This window comes from Pelmatolapia mariae, linkage group LG9 (genome assembly GCF_036321145.2).
Source record: "Pelmatolapia mariae isolate MD_Pm_ZW linkage group LG9, Pm_UMD_F_2, whole genome shotgun sequence".
NCBI lineage: Eukaryota > Metazoa > Chordata > Actinopteri > Cichliformes > Cichlidae > Pelmatolapia > Pelmatolapia mariae.
In genome coordinates, this window is record NC_086235.1 from 11,672,954 (window position 1) to 11,690,270 (window position 17,317).

Here is a 17,317-nt window from a genome sequence, read left to right on the forward strand (position 1 = left end):
TGCAGGTCAAACTCCTACAGCGTATTAGGCACCATTAAAGCTGAAAAGCAAGGGGATGCTTCTGCTCAGCTGCTCTGGGAAAGCACTGTGACAAGCCTGTTCTGTTAAAAGCCCTTTAAATATAGTCAACTTGACTATGCCTAGATTACAATGGCTGAAAATTGAATGCCTCTTTGATCTTGTTATCTGTCACATTGTGATGGCATTTTCTTCTAAAAAGGCAATTAAACTAAGGCTATCATCTCTGCATAAGCCACATACGTAAATAGATCAATTGATTTCTGAAAGCATCTTCTTCCACTGCAAATACAGAAGGCGTTATAATATTTCAGTTAATCAGCCGTTCTGAAAGTAACGCTGTCACGCCATAGCAATATGGGACGTTTAATTAGCTTTTATGTCATTCACACTTCACTTGCAATCGGTGTTACGCTGCTAGATTCCCAAGCACCTATTATCTGCTGAAACAGCATCGTTTGTGTAGACCTGTCATGTGCTGCTTTGTCAAAACCTATAGCAAACAACTAAACGCTGTCACAAACTCACACTGAAAGATTTGATTAGTTTTCCTTTTATTCATTTGAAGTTCAATTGGTTTTCTAAATGATCAGTCATAACATCTTCTTGGCTTTGCCCTTGTGTCTGTGAGTTTTTTGTTTTGTTTTTTTCGTCTATATTTTCTTAACTGTCCTAACTACTTCCATTCTATTTCTCTCTGTTTTATTTTGAAGGCTAATCCCTCAGGTTTTTAATTCCTCATGTTCTTCTCTTCCCAACCTCACCAGTGTCTGTTTAAGGTTATCTGTGTCTTATCGCCCTTCTCCCCAGTGTGTAGTTTGTCTGTGTGTCTTTCCTACTGTAGGTCTTTGTCAAGCACTTGTGCACCCTTTGTGTGTTTCCTGAGTTAGTCTTTTTCCCCTGTTGAAAATTTGCTTTTTCCTTGTTGATTTTTTCCCCCTGCAACCCTGCTACAGGCTCTTTTGTTGTTTCACAATGTTGAGATTAGAGTTCCTTTTAGTCATACCTCCTGCCAGTCAGTCTAGCTTTTTTGTTTGCAACTGGGTCCATTTTTTTTTAACTTAACACAAAATCATGGGGGCAAAAACTCATATGCATAAGCTTATGTTATCATGAAAGGCCACAGCAGTCACGTTTTATAATTGAACAAATGTGATGCAGTAGCAAAGAGGTACACAACGGTATTCTGCAAAAGTAAAACGATGAACCCATAATTAACTAAACATGCAAAACACAGCCCTTTATCACACATGATAACCGCAAACTCAAACACAAACTGCTATCTGTTGTCACTGAACATATTGTCATAAATTAAGCTGAGTCACATTAGTCTTTGCTCAAGATAATGTAGGAGTCATGTGAAACAATGGAAAGAAGTGTTGATTTTGCATGAAATGTCTTGTATTTTCTCAAGAAAGATATATTAGGGCACAGTCCCATAAGCCTAGAGACAAGTCCATGATCCCCCTAGCAAGTTCCTCTGGCTGTGACCAGTGTCACTGGATGACAGAGAGGGCAGTGCACCAAATCCTACTTGCAATTGCTTGGAATTCCTCTGCAAAATTCCCATGGTCGCCCATAGTTTGGAAGATGCCAACTTGTCTAAAAACACTTGCCTTTTACTCTCCAAACTACAGTGAAACTTCAAAAAGTGCAATACAAAGTGGATACAGAACAATCACCTCCAAAATAAATAGAATAGAATAGAATTCAACTTTATTGTCATTGCACATGTCACAGGTACAAGGCAACGAAATGCAGTTTGCATCCATCCAGAAGTGCTTTAGCCATGATATAGATATATTACAAATATATATTAGCAATAATATAGATTTGTAAGTATGTAAGTAAATGTTGGTAGTTACCTACAACCTACAACTCTTACTTTGAAAGCAAGCCTTGTCCATTTTCATTGGACTTCACTGTCACTCAGCGAGTAGTCTGCGAGTGCTTGCAGACAAGTCAGTGTCATCCTTGCGAACCACGGGTTACTTTGGCAACCTGCTACCAATCAAAAAGAGGACCATTAGTGCACCATTGTATACCCCTTATCAATCAATGTCATTTCCACTCACCAATCAGTCATACAAAGCACATTTTTCTTTTACAACACTTTTCCCTGACTTAGTCTCTATGCCTGTGTGAATGGGACTTTGAAATCAATTTCACAACAACTGACAGAAACCTCCAGCAATCACTTGCACTTAGTTGTCAAACAAGCATTTTTCCCCTCACAACCAGTGGCTATCAGAAGGTCACAAAGATGTCTCTAGGAGCGTGTGATTGAAACCTAACCTAACCTAACCTAACCTAACCTAACCTATATATTTAGTCTGATTAGTCTCATTGTACAGTTTCTCAACCCAGTAACCTTTAGCAGTAGTTTGGTTGTTCAACTGCTTGCCAGCAGACATTAACCTGGTTAGCTTGAGCTACACTACATGCAAATCCTCATCAGTTTTAGTATTTTCATATAGTAAGCCAGAGCATATAAGCCCTCCCACAATATCAAATCTTTGGGAGCATTATAGTTTCACAGTGAATTATAACCTTAATTGAATTGGCAGAAAACTGTGTTTCTACATTATTCAGTCAATTTCAAGTGACCTTATTTTCTCTGACAAAAGCTTATTTGGAAAAAAGAAAAAGCACCTATTTTGTTTAAATAGGTCATAAGACATTGTGCTTATGATGTGCTACCATACAACATTAAAAAAGTTATTTTTTCTGCCTTTCTTTAGAAACTAGCCAGTGTCATTCATCTGTGATGTGATAAATGATACAGTCTCAGCATCCAAAGTAAAAGAAGTTTCAGCAGCATTGAGTGATTTATAAGGTGACACAGGGATTGGTGCCTTGTGCCAAGATTGTCAGATTTGATTCCTCGCCTTACACTTTGACACACTTCTTTACTGAACCTTATCAGAAAGTGTTTTTTAATACTCTTTGATATTGTAAATTAAACTGTTATCTGAGTCTCATATTATTGTCTTATGAATTAACTGTGAGATTGTTGCCACAAATTCAATATACTGACACGTCATACTTACGGGGCGATCGTGGCTCAAGAGTTGGGAGTTTGCCTTGTAATCGGAAGGTTGCCGGTTCGAGCCCCAGCTTGGACAGTCTCGGTCGTTGTGTCCTTGGGCAAGACACTTCACCCGTTGCCTACTGGTGGTGGTCAGAGGGCCCGGTGGCGCCAGTGTCCGGCAGCCTCGCCTCTGTCAGTGCACCCCAGGGTGGCTGTGGCTACGATGTAGCTTGCCATCACCAGTGTGTGAATGGGTGAATGACTGGATATGTAAAGCGCTTTGGGGTCCTTAGGGACTAGTAAAGCGCTATATAAATACAGGCCATTTACCATTTACTTACCCTTAAATTAATTAATAAAAGTATTGCTGAGTCTGTATCACCTAAATAAACATATTTTCTTATTGTTTGTATGTATAAGCCTGTACAAACATCTGCAATGACTGTAAACATTAACTTTAAGTACCCACGTTTACTCTGTGACCCAGAATATATTTTCCCCAAAATAGTGGAATTATAGAACAATGTTACATTTCAAGTGGCAGCTAAGAAGAAAGTTCGTGCTGAATCCCATCAGCGGCACCTACACACACCCACCAAAGTTCACAAGGAATCCAACTAAGTGCATGTGTAGGCAAGTGTGAAGTCTGCAGAGATGTGGTTGCGTCGCATGTGTCTATTGTTGGTTTATTTTAGCTCTGTTTTATTTTTTTAGTCACACTTCATATGTTCTATAGAGCATCAGAACAAGGATTCCCTATTCACAATATGACCATTACCAATAGGAAAATACACCCCTGAGCACACAATTGAGTTCATAATTGACTCATTATTGAGTAAAGACATTGCCACTAACTATCCTGATCATCTCTGCATGTCTACCAAACTTATTTGATAGGTCTTTATAATAACCATGATTAATAAACTGTAACATTGTAGTGAATTAAACTGCAGTTTTCATCTGTTTGAATAGAGAACAGTTTCACTATATCTTTTATTTTGTTATTAATCATTATTAACCCTTAGATGTCAAAACACAACTTGTGTTCATCTCTCACAGAACAACAGCACAAATGGGGACCTTGGTACAAACTGACACTAGCAATTTCTAAACAATTACAAGTGCACCATAAAATACTGTGCGTGTGTGTGTTTGTGTGTGTGTATTGATACCATCAGAATGTCATGGCAGCAGTGTCATAACTAATGATTAGTATTAATGCTGTTATTTGTCATTTCATGGTTAAGAGCAAAATAAGGGTTTAAATAAAGTTTAAATAACTGGCTATTTAAATTTTATCATAACCACTTTTTATGAAACTTACTTTTTTCTGCTGTAAAATTTCTGATGCACTGTATAATAAATGCCTTATCTCAAAAAAGGAGAGACTGGAATGAATAAGTGGCACAAAAGTTATGTAAGTGATAACCAACATCATGCTAATGCTTCTGGTAAAGTAAAAAAAAAATAGGCCATTTTAAAACCCAGCGTATTTTCTAGTGATTGCCAAAATATTACTTTCCTAATACTTTTCTAAAAACCAGATCTTCCCTCATTTGCTGTTTGATCACCTGTCGTGTACTGCAAGAAATGCCACATGGTATTGGAGACGCCACATGGTTAAACTGAGACTTTACGAAAGAGTACTGTGTTTCCTCTCACGTGGATTCAGTGTGCTTGCAGATGGCCCTTCACGCTGCAGTATTAATCAACAAGCACAGAGCTCTCCTCCACCCACCTGTGATGACAGGAGGTTTAATGTGAAATTAGCATGACATAATTGATGCGAACATCCTCGCTGTGGTCTGTACAAGGACCTATGCTGCTGTGGAACTGTGCTTCAAAGTGCAAAAGCTCTGTTGGAGAACATCACTTACACAGAGCTTGTTTGTCTCTGTTTGCTTTAGCCTCCTTCTCCATCCTCACTACTCCTTCCTTTGGCTCACACATACATACACTCCTCCTCCATTCACCACCATGCATCCCCCTCTCCTGCTCTCATCTTCCACCTCCCCATCTTTCTCTCTTGTTATTTGCATCTCTCACACTGCACTCTCTCAAAACCCCCACCCATCTGCTTGCTGATACGGTGATACTGCGAGTCTGACTTAATAAAGCTTGAAGTACGTGTTGTCATTCCAACTGTCGATCATTATAATTATTCATAGATGGAGCAGAGATTGGAGTGGGAGGCGAGGTCTCAGAGCAGCAGAGCGATAGTACAGCATGGCGGAGGTGTTTTCACTGAGTGCAGAGGAAAGGTTGCCCTTGTGCACGATTCAGCATTTTTGAAACTTGAAATACTGCACGAATATGTATCAGCATGCAATGTGTCATCTGCGAGTTTCTGGGTAGCCAGTCATGTGAGGCCCAAGTTATTCATCCAGGTAGCTGATTCACCCATGCATATAGCTAAAATGAACAGGGATGACAAAGCTGGTTCTGTTCAAGGATAGTACTTTGATACATCATCATCATTATCTTTACGTTATTATACACCTACATGTCTTACATCCAGTTATGTGCGGTACCTTAAAAGTCCTGCTTATGCTGCTGTCCTAGTGTTCATGTTACATCTGTTAATGCTTCCAGATTTTTTGTCACCCTCTGCACACCAATGCACGTTTGTCTTCAAATTCATAAATCTACCACCAAATATTAAGATTTGCACTAGTATGTATCGCACTTAAGTTGTTACTTAAACCTGCAATGCATCTCTTACACTGGAAGAGGGGAAATTCCTTTTCCAAATCGAATATGCAATACAATATAACTATCCAGTTTTATGTGTAGCTCATATTTTAAATATGTATTTGTCATTATGCACACACCTATACCAGCAGCAGCTAAGTTGTTATTAATATCCCAAAGGAATTAAAAATAAAAAATCTCTAAAGCTTGGTGAAGGTGCAGCATATAATTATATATCTGCATAATAATCTGCAACTAATGCCATCTCAAAACCCTCTGTTCCCATTAAAAATCTATTGATGGAATTTACCAATAAGGCACTGTGTCAATTTTGCAGATTAAAGGCATAGACACAAGTATTTATGCAGCTGGCCTTTTTGGGAGTTTCCTTTTTGGAGCTCAAAATCCTGGAAGGAGAGTTTTCCAATTGGTCATGCAAACCTGATTTACTATCCCTTGCTGTAGGCAGTTTACAGCAATTTTATTGTTTTTGGAATGCCAGAGGCATCAAAACAAGTGTTTTATTGGCATGGGTGAATCCCGTCCTGTTGCTCTTCACTTAGTCATCCTGAATGTTTGAAAACCAAGCCTCGCATATGACTCTTGCCCTTTATCAGAGCTTCCAGTATTATCCAGAAAATTACTTTTTAAACCCTCAAAGTCACACACGGCTCAAATACAATTTCTTTGAGAAGAATTTGCTCTCTATCAAATTTATATTGAATTTCCTTCAATTACCTTTCATCTGAATTTGATCTGAATTGCTAAACTCTTCCAGGGGAGAAATACACCAACTAAACCTGAACTTACATTATATTGTATATGTATTTTTCTTAGTAGATGACTTGCTTTCTCAGTGGTTCTTCTCATATTTTGGCTCACTACTTTGATGGTGTTGACTCATTGAAAGCAACTGCAACAAGTGTGTCTTTGTTTAAAGATGATTGTACTGTTGGAAGATGTTGTTTGAATGTAGTCTCCTGCTAATTTGCTTTGCTTTGTAAATACAGCCCTTAGATTTTATATATCTGTAATTTCATTATTAAAATAAATATTTTCTACTATACTACCCAGTCTGTCCAATAGATGTGGTGAGTGCACACGATTATAAAATGGTACATTCAGGGTAAAGGTTAGTAAAGTATTAATGTAATTTCCAAAGATGATTTTTCAGTGATTTTGTGTGTCTTCTCATTTGCTTCAGTGTCATTGCTCAGCCTTGCTATAGAACCTACTAGAAGTCTACCTCATTTGCTTTTTCCCCAGCGTTTTTTACTTTTGTTTATCTAAGTGACATGTATCATTAACAGAAATGTTTCTTCAAGGGCCAAGGTGATCTGCTCTTTTGCAGCACATTAAAATAGTAAATGAATACCTTTGAAATTAATTAGCTTTGGCACACAGGAAAGCTGTAGAGCTTGTAAGAAATCGACCAGCTTCGAATACTTCAAAAGAAGAAGAAAAAAAAGCATTCACAATACCCAGTGAATGCTTTTTTTGATGTATTTAGCTAATGACACTTATACATAAACAGGAAATTATATACTTCACAGGAAGAGACATCTGACTAAAAAGAGGAACCAGAGAATGAGTCTTTTTAACCAAGGACACCAATTTTTTATTAACTCTTTACTTTTGTTATTCTTTTACAGACAGTACAGCCAGCATTATTGCAAGACGACGCCGTTTCAACCACCTGACACAGGAGCTCTACGAGCTGCCCATTGTAGTGTGGGACGGTGGGGAGCCTTCGCTGAGCGGAACCAGCACCTTGACCCTGCGGGTGTGCCCATGCCAGCGCCATGGCAGGATCCGGATGTGCCAAGGCGAAGCATTCCTATCATCAGCAGGTCTCAGCACGGGGGCCTTGATTGCCATCCTGCTGTGCATCGTTATCCTGCTGGGTAAGTTGGGACAGCCACTGCGGGGACTTCGGCAGGGGGGCGCTGCCTGGGGGCAAATATATGGAGGCCATGGATGGAGGAGATGGACCATAGAAGTGCAAGGAAGAGTGGGAGGTTTTGAAAAGCTATGACAAGGGCAGAGGATGAAAAGGCGTGTGAGGACACAGGTAGAATCTGGAATGAGGGTAGAGAGAGTTAGAAGAAAAAGAAGAGCATGTGAAGGACAGAATAGAAGGAGAGCACACAAAGAGGAGTTTAGAAGGAAGGTGACTAAAAAGGAGATGGGAAGGACAAAGACAGTAAAAGGTGAGAGGAATGATGATTGTAGGGTCAATACGAGAAGAGAGAGGCGGTGCGTACAACTGACAGGCTATTATGAATGACGCTGTGGCACTTGAAGACGGGAACTTTTTTAGTCTGAGGCAACTCGATTCAGAAAGAAATGTGAATGCAATCAATTTCTTTAAAATTGGGAATTTAGTTTGAGTCTTCTGTCTTACTTACAATCAAATCTCTCTTTTTTTAATCCTTCCATCACTCCCTGCAGAGCACGTGCTTGACATTGCATGTTGTGACTAGAAGAGCATAGGACAAGCTTGGAAGGATATGGTGACAGCCAACATAGATACCACTCTGCTGATTTCATGTGTGAAGGATGTGTTATGCGCCACGAATATAAAAGACCATCAGAAATACAGTGAAAATACACAGGGCTTATTTGGTGTTGCCAGCTTGTCACAGCACCCAGAAAACATGTCTTCAATGAAAATGCATGCCTTGTTACTATGGCAACCCCTCTTTGCAGTGACAGTAAGTGATTATATGTAAACTTGGAAATATGATCTGGCTGCATGAATTTAGAACGTTGGTCAGCAAGCATCAGAGGTCAGGCCGAAAAAAGAAAAAAAAACCTTTGACGTATATTGAAAATTCAAACAGAAGATCGAATGGAAATTGTTGAATTTACTAAAGGTGTGAGGATTGCTGCAAACCAAAGTACATCAGAACATGATTAGGAAAAACTATGTAATAACAAAGGTTCATCATTGCTCCTCTCCCCTCCTCTCTTTACTGATTGTCTGTGGACATTAGTGCATGAAGGTTATGCATATTCATACCAGCTTTCTTCGTCCTCTATGCCAGCCTCTGGCTGAGGCGAACAAAAGGCCATCACCACTGTTTGGTGCAAACCCTTGAGTGAGAGACACATGCTGAATCACTAATCATCAGCACAAGAAAGAGCCTGTTTTGAACAGAGAAGCAAAGAGAACAAGAAAGAGACAAAATATCACACCTGCTTTCTTTTTGTGTTTCACCTGTGTTGTATTTTGCTTTCACACTTTCTAGTCTCAGGTTCTTTGTCTCTCACGTAGCGCCTCTCCACAGAGGGTCACCCGAAGAAATTTGAGATTTTCTCAGTATGTCCCAGTCAAAAAAAAAAAATACATTCCACTCCATTTACCTTCCCATCATTTTTCTTGGCTGTGTCGTTTTTCATAATTCAACATCTTTTCACCATTCCTCAAAATTTGGCACCTCTGCACCATTCTTTTACCAAATATAATGAAGAAATAGCTTAATGTCGGATTGAAATGATGGTGCGCGTTCGCTAAACGTGATATGCTCATTTTTTAAATTCCACTGGGAGACTTCTTTTGCATGTTATACACTCCTCTCCCCCAGTACTGTAAGGCTAAGCATCTCAGTGTATTTAGGCTTTGGTACTAGCATGCAACATGTATCTCAACATTTACCGCATAATGACGTTAAACTTACAGGCCTTTAATCATCTTCCATTATATTGCTGTCATTGTGATCAGACCTCAGTGCAAATTAGGAAGAGCTTATGTACACATGGAGTATCCTAAGTCAAAGAAAGCAACACAATGTGCATGCACTGATTATTTTGAAACTCTTTGCAGCCTTTGAGAGTTTACTTAAGCTAATTAATGTGCGATAATGAATACACTATAAAACCTGGACCAGAAAATACAAAAATCTTTTTTTTTAAACATGTAAGCTATGGCTAGCTGTTTAGTAAAGAGAACTGGTGTATCGCCTCAACACACAGCACACACAGTTTCAGTTCTTGCTCGTCTTTGCTTGTCAGTGTGACTTGTCTGTGGCTGATTGTTTTCTGTTTGTCCGATTAATGTCTGTGCTTTATCTCTGTGCCCTCTAATAAGCCATTTAATTAGGCCTGCAGCAAACCAGAAAGGGATGCAAACTAATGATTCAGCTGATAATGACCTTTACGCGTGCCTTAAATAGCTTAAAATATTCATAAGCCCATCATTGTTTGGATGTAGTTTCCAATACTAATATTAACTCAGTATGGAGGAAATAGTACACTATTACTTTACTAGCTGGGTTAAATGAGGAATTTTAGAATAATCTCTACAGCCTCCTTGATATCTAAACTCTACTGACACAGAGTACCATAAATATCATTTCAAGGGTAAGATTTAAGTTCATTTTAGCATCTTATTTTATGTAATAAGCCTTGAAACTTGCCTTTCGTTTTAGTACAAATAAAATGGCTACTAGGCAAAGTGTCAGTGTTAGTCTGATTGAGTCATTCTTTTCCCTCAGGACTCCATCTCTTAGTTACAAACCACATTTTTTTCTAATAATGATTTTAAAGCCTGTGTTGCATATTTGAAATATAAATAATGAACTCCATGGCTTGCATATTGATCCATAAAAATAATAGAAGTTCTGTAGCAATGTTCCAGTTAACCAAGTTTTGCTCTCTTTGACCTTTGGTTTGATGCTTATGAGTTTCCACTTACTTATTATATCACACAGGGCAAAGGTTCTAAGCTACTCCTCATTTCTTTAGTCTTGCTTCCAAGGATCCAGACACGTGGTCCATTGGTCTTGAGCAATAGGCTTTCTGAAAGTTTTTCTGTGGACACTGACTGCTACTATTTCACTCATTTTCAGTCCAGTCCTTGTACCTGATCATTTTAGGAGGGATCACACAAAAAAGGAAAAAAAACAAACAAACTATTTGTGCTTTAGTTGAATCTATGAAAAAGTCCACAGATAACACAGTTTAACAGGCGTAATATAGTATTTCACAACAACGTGATTTCCAAAGACCAATTAGCCAAAGGTTCAGTGTGTCTTGGCATGTTGTCCAGCATGTCATTAAAAAGTTAAGGAAACTGTTTAACTAACTGGAGGATAACAGAAAGGCTGCTGTGCAGAAGTCATGGATTTACCTCCCCAGAGTCTGGACCTCAAAATTAGTGAACCATTCTGGGATCATCTTGACAGAGAACAGAGTAAAAAGAGCTTTGGAATGTCCTTCAGGAAGCCCGGAGAACTATTCCTGAGGACTAGTTAAGTAAGATTGTCTAAGAAGGTTCATGCCATGTTGAAGAATAAAGGTGTTCATAGCAAATATTGACTTTCAAGCTTATTAGATTTGTACAAATCCTGTTTTTGCCTTATATGCTGTATTTCCATATTGCTCTACCTAGTTCCCATTTTCCTAGCAAAATATTAAGAAATGAGCAGCGGCTAAAGACTTTCGCACACTACTGTAGAAACCTAATTTTATAATACAACACAGTCTTGTTGTATAATCTCCTATAATCACATAATAAATGTGACTTGTGCAACAGTCTCTACTGTAATTGACACAAATCTGTAGACTGAAATAGTGCTTCCAGTGCCATGAGTGTTATACTGAGCAACACATATACCCTATAGCTGGTATAGGCTAGCCACATGGAATGACCTGAATAGCCCATTAAGAAGCTTTAATGGAGAAAGTGTATTCCAATATAGTTTCCACAGTGGACAGGAATATACTTTAAATGCAAGTAGATCATGAACTGTGGAAAGTGCTGTCTGGTGTATGAAATGCCAGCAAGTAATAAAGGTGCATTATCTCAGAGTCTCAGTAACATTTTTACTGTATGCTAAGGTTGTTTACCTCTAAATCACAGTGAGGCATTAAACTGCAGATAGCACAAGAGAGACGTGGTGCAAAACAGTTTTAACTGTATCAGCTACAACACGTGCATGACAAAGTTAAATAAATAATCAAAAAATAAATTGTTTCCTTTTTCTGCTCAGTGATTTACCCAAGTTGCCTCACACAGTCACACGGTGGCTTTGTGTAATTGGTTGCTTTAAACAAGCTGAGTGATAAGCACTGTCCCAGACAAATTGCATTTTCACCCTCTATAACCCCACTTGGGCAAAGCACCAGGTGGAATAAAGTTTAGGGAGGTTTTGTACAGATTAATCACCCTTTTTTTTAAAAAATATTAAAACACAAGCATGGAAAAAACACTCAGTGGTGAAATTTTAATGAATTTGAGTGTAATTACTTTATTCATCAGGTGTATGAGGGTATAGTGAGACAGTTTTTTTGTGTCTCACTGCACCAAAGTTGTTATCTTGCCATTAAAAAAATTCAAATATTAAAGACTTGAAAAAATGTCTCTTTATACATTTCACTATTTGAGTCCTCATGCTTAACTTAAGGAGGCTAGTTTAATTCAGATCCATAGATCTAATCTAATCAGAAGCCAAGCAGTGTTACAAAGTTACAAAAATAAAAGGGTGTTTTGTGTAATGTATAGATTTTTTAGTTCTGATGAAACTTTTTTTTCCTACCTACAAAATTGAACTACTGGAATAAAGTCTCCAGTGCTTGACTAACTCAAGTTTGAAGAGAGGATGTTTTCAGGTACACTGACAACAGAACTGCTTTATAGTCATTTACAGCATGCCGAATCTACTGCAATATGTATACAAAAAATGTTTTGCTTGAATAAATACATTAGATCAGGTAAATGCATCGGTGCATCCCTGAGGTTATGAAAGCTAAATCCTGTTACTCTTTATCCAACACACCACCTTCCTATCTCTCACCTTGTATGCGTTAGGTGCCTCACCATTACAGGCTGATCTAACACAGTAGTGTGTTGCTTTTAGGTGAATATAGAATATAACAGTTAGATGTGCAATGCCAAAATGCACTATTTTTGAAAAAAATTCTTGGTGTGAACCGTTATGTTTTTTCTCCTGGTAGCTTTCAATGCAGCTTCAGTCAGTGTGAAGCCCAGTCGGCTCTGCAGTAATACTGATATATCTCACTTGTCTGTGCTAATGTAACTTAATGAACTCCTTTTAGATATTGCACTGCTGTAAAAATTTTCTTCCCTCACTGAAGCCATTTTATTAAATAGATGTTCACGTTAACATATTGGTAAGAGGTCATCATTAACCCAAAGAAGCATAACTCTCATTAGCTGCAGTAACAAGTTTCAAACTCTAGCACGTTATCAAGTATTACTTGACTTCATGACTTCATTAAGAGTTGGAAAATATATTTTACACTGCAAGCTACTTGTCAGTACAGACATTTGGCAACATCAGGCCGTATTTTCTTTAATGCAGATGAGCAGGCACATTCTTTCTATTCACATAAAACTTAGAGGTCATTGCATGAGAAAAGTATTTGAAATGTTGGACATTTTGATTGAATATGAGGTTGAATTGGCTCCAGCAATGACTCTAATGTGCACATCGCCACCGTGTCAATCGTTAGCATTCAAATAATAATCAGGGATTCATTGCTAATGATTTCTAATGCTTCTTACTGGTATGCAGCTTTTTAGCCCTGTGTTATTTTAAGCATCCTGGTGGAAATTATATACTGTATATATGCAAAAAACCCAGCTTTGGTGCAGTGAATTTTTTTTAAAGAAACAAACACATTTAACAGGCCCGATATTAGCACATAGCACATTAGCATCTTTTAACTGTCCTCACCGTGATTAGCATTAACACTGCAAAAAATCTTTTTTCTGTGTTGCAGCAATTGTAGTCCTGTTTATTACTCTAAGGCGGAGCAAGAAAGAGCCCCTTATCATCTCTGAAGAAGACATTAGAGAGAATGTGGTCACCTATGATGATGAGGGCGGTGGCGAGGAGGACACGGAGGCTTTTGACATCATTGCTCTTCGTAACCCGGCTGCCGCAGAGGAGCTCAAATTCCGACGGGACATTCGCCCAGAGGGGAGGAAACATTGCGGCCCGCCCCGCATCCATCGCAGCCCAGCTGTGGAGCTGGATGAGGTGGATGTGCATGAATTCATCAAGCAGAAACTAGTGGAGGCCGACATGGACACTAGCGTGCCGCCGTACGATTCACTTCAGACCTACGCTTACGAGGGTCAGGGCTCACCTACAGGATCCATCAGTCCTTTAGACTCACCCGGCACACATTCGGAGCAGGATTTTAACTATCTGGATGACTGGGGACCCCAGTTCCAGAAACTAGCAGAACTCTACGGAGATCCAGAGTCAGATGTGACGACCTAGTCTGTGATTTCAGTCTTGTTCAAACCAAATCTGTTTGAAATCCGTTTTTCAGATTTTCAGTGAAGGATATCAACAAACAGATATGCTTTCAAACTGTTTCAGTGGTTTCCAACTTATACTGTTGAACTAAAAAGGACTGCTCTATTTTTATTTATTTTGTTTTTCATTTTGTCCCTTTGGATCATGGGTCGTTCATCTGGAAGCATTAAATCAGATTTTGAAAAGGAAAAACATAAATATGGGAAAAGGAAAATGATATTTTCCTTGGTGTATATTTTTTAATGCTCAATAAAGTCCTGAAATCCATATAAGTGGATATGTGAAAATTTGTACATTTGTCTTCTTCCTCCAAGCATGGATATACAGCACAGCATGGAATTATCATGGTGGGAGGCATTACCAAAGCTATTCATGATTCAACACACAGAGGATGGCGCTGAGGCAGCCATATGCGCAACAATGAAACCTCCAGCAAAATGAGCTTACAATGTGTTTTGTTTATTTTATGTGGTTGTTAGGCTGACTTCAATGAGTGTTTTACCTTTCTCACTTGTTAACTGAGAAAAAGGAAAGTACTTACTTATCCAGTTAACCGTCTATACCCCAATAATGTTCGAGAGTCGTGAGAATTCCCAAAGAAAGAAAGAAATGGGAAATCTGGTGAACACTAAACACCTCTCTATTTAAGATTTATAATTTTATTGTTCGTCTGACTGCACTATGTATTCCCTTATCCTCTTCCTCCTTACCTGTAGCCTCATTTCCTGAACTGAAGTCAGAAAACAGGCATCAGCATGCTTAAACATGCTTATGACCCTTCTTGCTCTGGACAGCTGACAACAAGGTGGCTAAACATCAACTGATGATAAACCTTTATGCTAGCTAATGTTAGGCTCAAGTATGCTAAAAATCACACTTTCCTGTAATAAGCAGATTGATTAAATTCCCACTTTGTAAGAGTTTGTTTGCTAATTCCCTGAGTCTGACAATGTTAGAAGGTTCACTAACACTGACACAGCATTGAAACCAATAGAAAAGTTAAGGATATTCTCAGCAAATCATCATTCATATTGGTTCGACCTGTATCGGATTAATTTCACAAAGTTTAACAGCCTCATCCAGAGCAAACAGATGTCGACGCTTCACATCTGAGGTGAAACACTGACCAGAACATTTAAAGTATCTCGGGTACAAATGTAAAACACTACAGAATATTTCAGTGGCATATCTATTTTTTCTGTGTTGGTGTTATTCAAATAAATTCAAATATAAGGTCTCAAAAATGATTTCATAGTTGCTAGTAGAAAATTGCTGGCCATCCACTGCAGTTATTGGGAAACAGAGCACATGCGGCCATAAAGGGGTGCAGAGGACTGAGGTATATATATATTTGCAAACAATGAATGTACAGTGCTTTACTTGTTCCACATTTTGTCATGTTACAGCCTAATTCCAAAATGGATGAAATTCATTTCTCACCTTAAAATTCTACACATACCATAATTACAAAGATTATTAAAAAATAAAATAATAATACACAGATATTCACAGCCTTTTCCATGAAAGTCAAGCTCACTTGCGTTCATCTGTCAGATGTTTCTACAATTTCCAGTGTTACTCTGCCCTTCTGGAAGGTTCTCCCCTCTCCACAAATATTTCTGCAGCCCTTCACCAATCAAGCCTGTATGGCATAATGGCCAGATGGAAGCCACTACATGACAGCTCACCTAAATACTCTGGTCTGATCAAACAAAGATTGAACTCTTTGGTCTGGATGCCAAGTGTTATATCTGGAGAAAACCAGGCACCACTCATCATCTGGCTAATACATCCGTGCAGTGAAGCATGGCAGTGGGGATGTTTTTCGGCAGCAAGACCTGTGAGACTGGTCAGGGTCGATGGACAGATGAATGCAGCAATGTACAGAGACATCCTTGATGATAACCTGCTCCAGAGCACTCTGGACCTTGGAAGGATTATCTTCCAATAGGACAACAACCCTAAGCACAGAGCCAAGATAACAAAGGAGTGGCTTTGTGAGCACTCTGTGAATGTCTCTGAGTGACCCAGCTCGAGCCCAGACTTGAACCCAACTGAACATCTCTGGAAATATTGGAGAATGACTGTGAACCGATGCTCCCCATCCAAACTGGTAGAGTTTGGGAGGATCTGCAAAGAAGAATGGAAGAAATTGCTCCAAAATAGGTGAGCCAAGCTTGTAGCATCTTACTCAAAAAGACTAAAGGCTATAATTGCTGCCAAAAGTGCTTCAACAAAGTATTAAGCAAAGGCTTTGTTTGTTTTTGATTTTTACTAAATTTGCAATAATTTCAAGTAAACTGTTTTCACTTTGTCATTATGGTGCATTATGGGTAGAATTATGAGGTGAAAAATTAATTTAAACAGTTTTGGCCATAACATGGCAAAATGTGTGAGAGGAAAAGTCTTTCCATTAATATTTTTCCTTTTCAATACTTTTTTTTTTTTTTTTAAGAAAGAGAACACAGACAAAAAAGATGCAACCTCGATATCCTTAATATCAACTGGAGTCACTTCATGGTCGACTTTTCAATTTTAATGGGTGTTGTGGAGCCTTTCTTCAGAAGCTGTTTACTCCAGACTGGACATTTCTGAAAACAAAACTCAAAGTTGAAAAGGTGATGAAGTCAATTTTTGATCTCTCTAGCTTTTCACATTCATATATTATAACTGGCACAACTCTTTCTTGCTCTCACTGCTTGATTTTCTCCTGCAAGCAAGGTAGAGAGAGCAATTAGTGTAATACAGGCACACCTTTGTCAGGCTCACACAGGGATAAAGTATCCAGGGGCATATTCAATCCCAAAAACAGTCCACACAATTTTGCTGTGGTTTCTGGATTGAATGATTTTGCCAGTTTTGTCAAATGCCTTCGCATAGAAATTAATATAACAAGCTTTTACACAGCTCTTTGATAAAAAGCTGTGTAAAAGTGCTTTCATTTAGGTTATTACAGGAAGCAAAACTTATTAAACACATATCAGAACCTGTAGAAATGTTATAGCACTGCCCAGCCCTAACTACTTTTTTCTGTCATGCTCTTGTTCAATGTTGGTTGCCTCAGAAATGCTGACGATGCTCTCGAGAAAGACAAAGGGAATATAATGAATATTTCAGAGCCCTCCACTCATGACTATAAAAATCGTCTGCCTCATTCTTTCTGCCTCCATGTTTCCTTGCTCAACATTTCCCTCTGCTAACAGAACAGACTTGAGTTGCTTTTGTCATTTTTCACAATTTGATTGAAACAGAGAGACAGGCACAGAAATTTTTGTAGCATCTTTGA

General features: G+C 38.6%; 1 protein-coding gene across 2 annotated transcripts in view; it reads left to right on the plus strand.

Annotated features, from left to right (window-relative positions):
• LOC134634209 (cadherin-18) overlaps nt 1-14,306 on the plus strand; it is a 188,239-nt gene extending 173,933 nt beyond the window's left edge. For both annotated transcript variants that reach the window (XM_063483268.1, XM_063483267.1), the window contains exons 11-12: nt 7,393-7,644; nt 13,487-14,306. In XM_063483268.1, the coding sequence (XP_063339338.1) occupies nt 7,393-7,644; nt 13,487-13,992 (758 nt within the window). In that variant the 3' untranslated portion in view covers nt 13,993-14,306. The remainder of the gene's footprint in view (nt 1-7,392; nt 7,645-13,486) is intronic.
• The last annotated feature ends 3,011 nt before the right edge of the window (nt 14,307-17,317 follow it).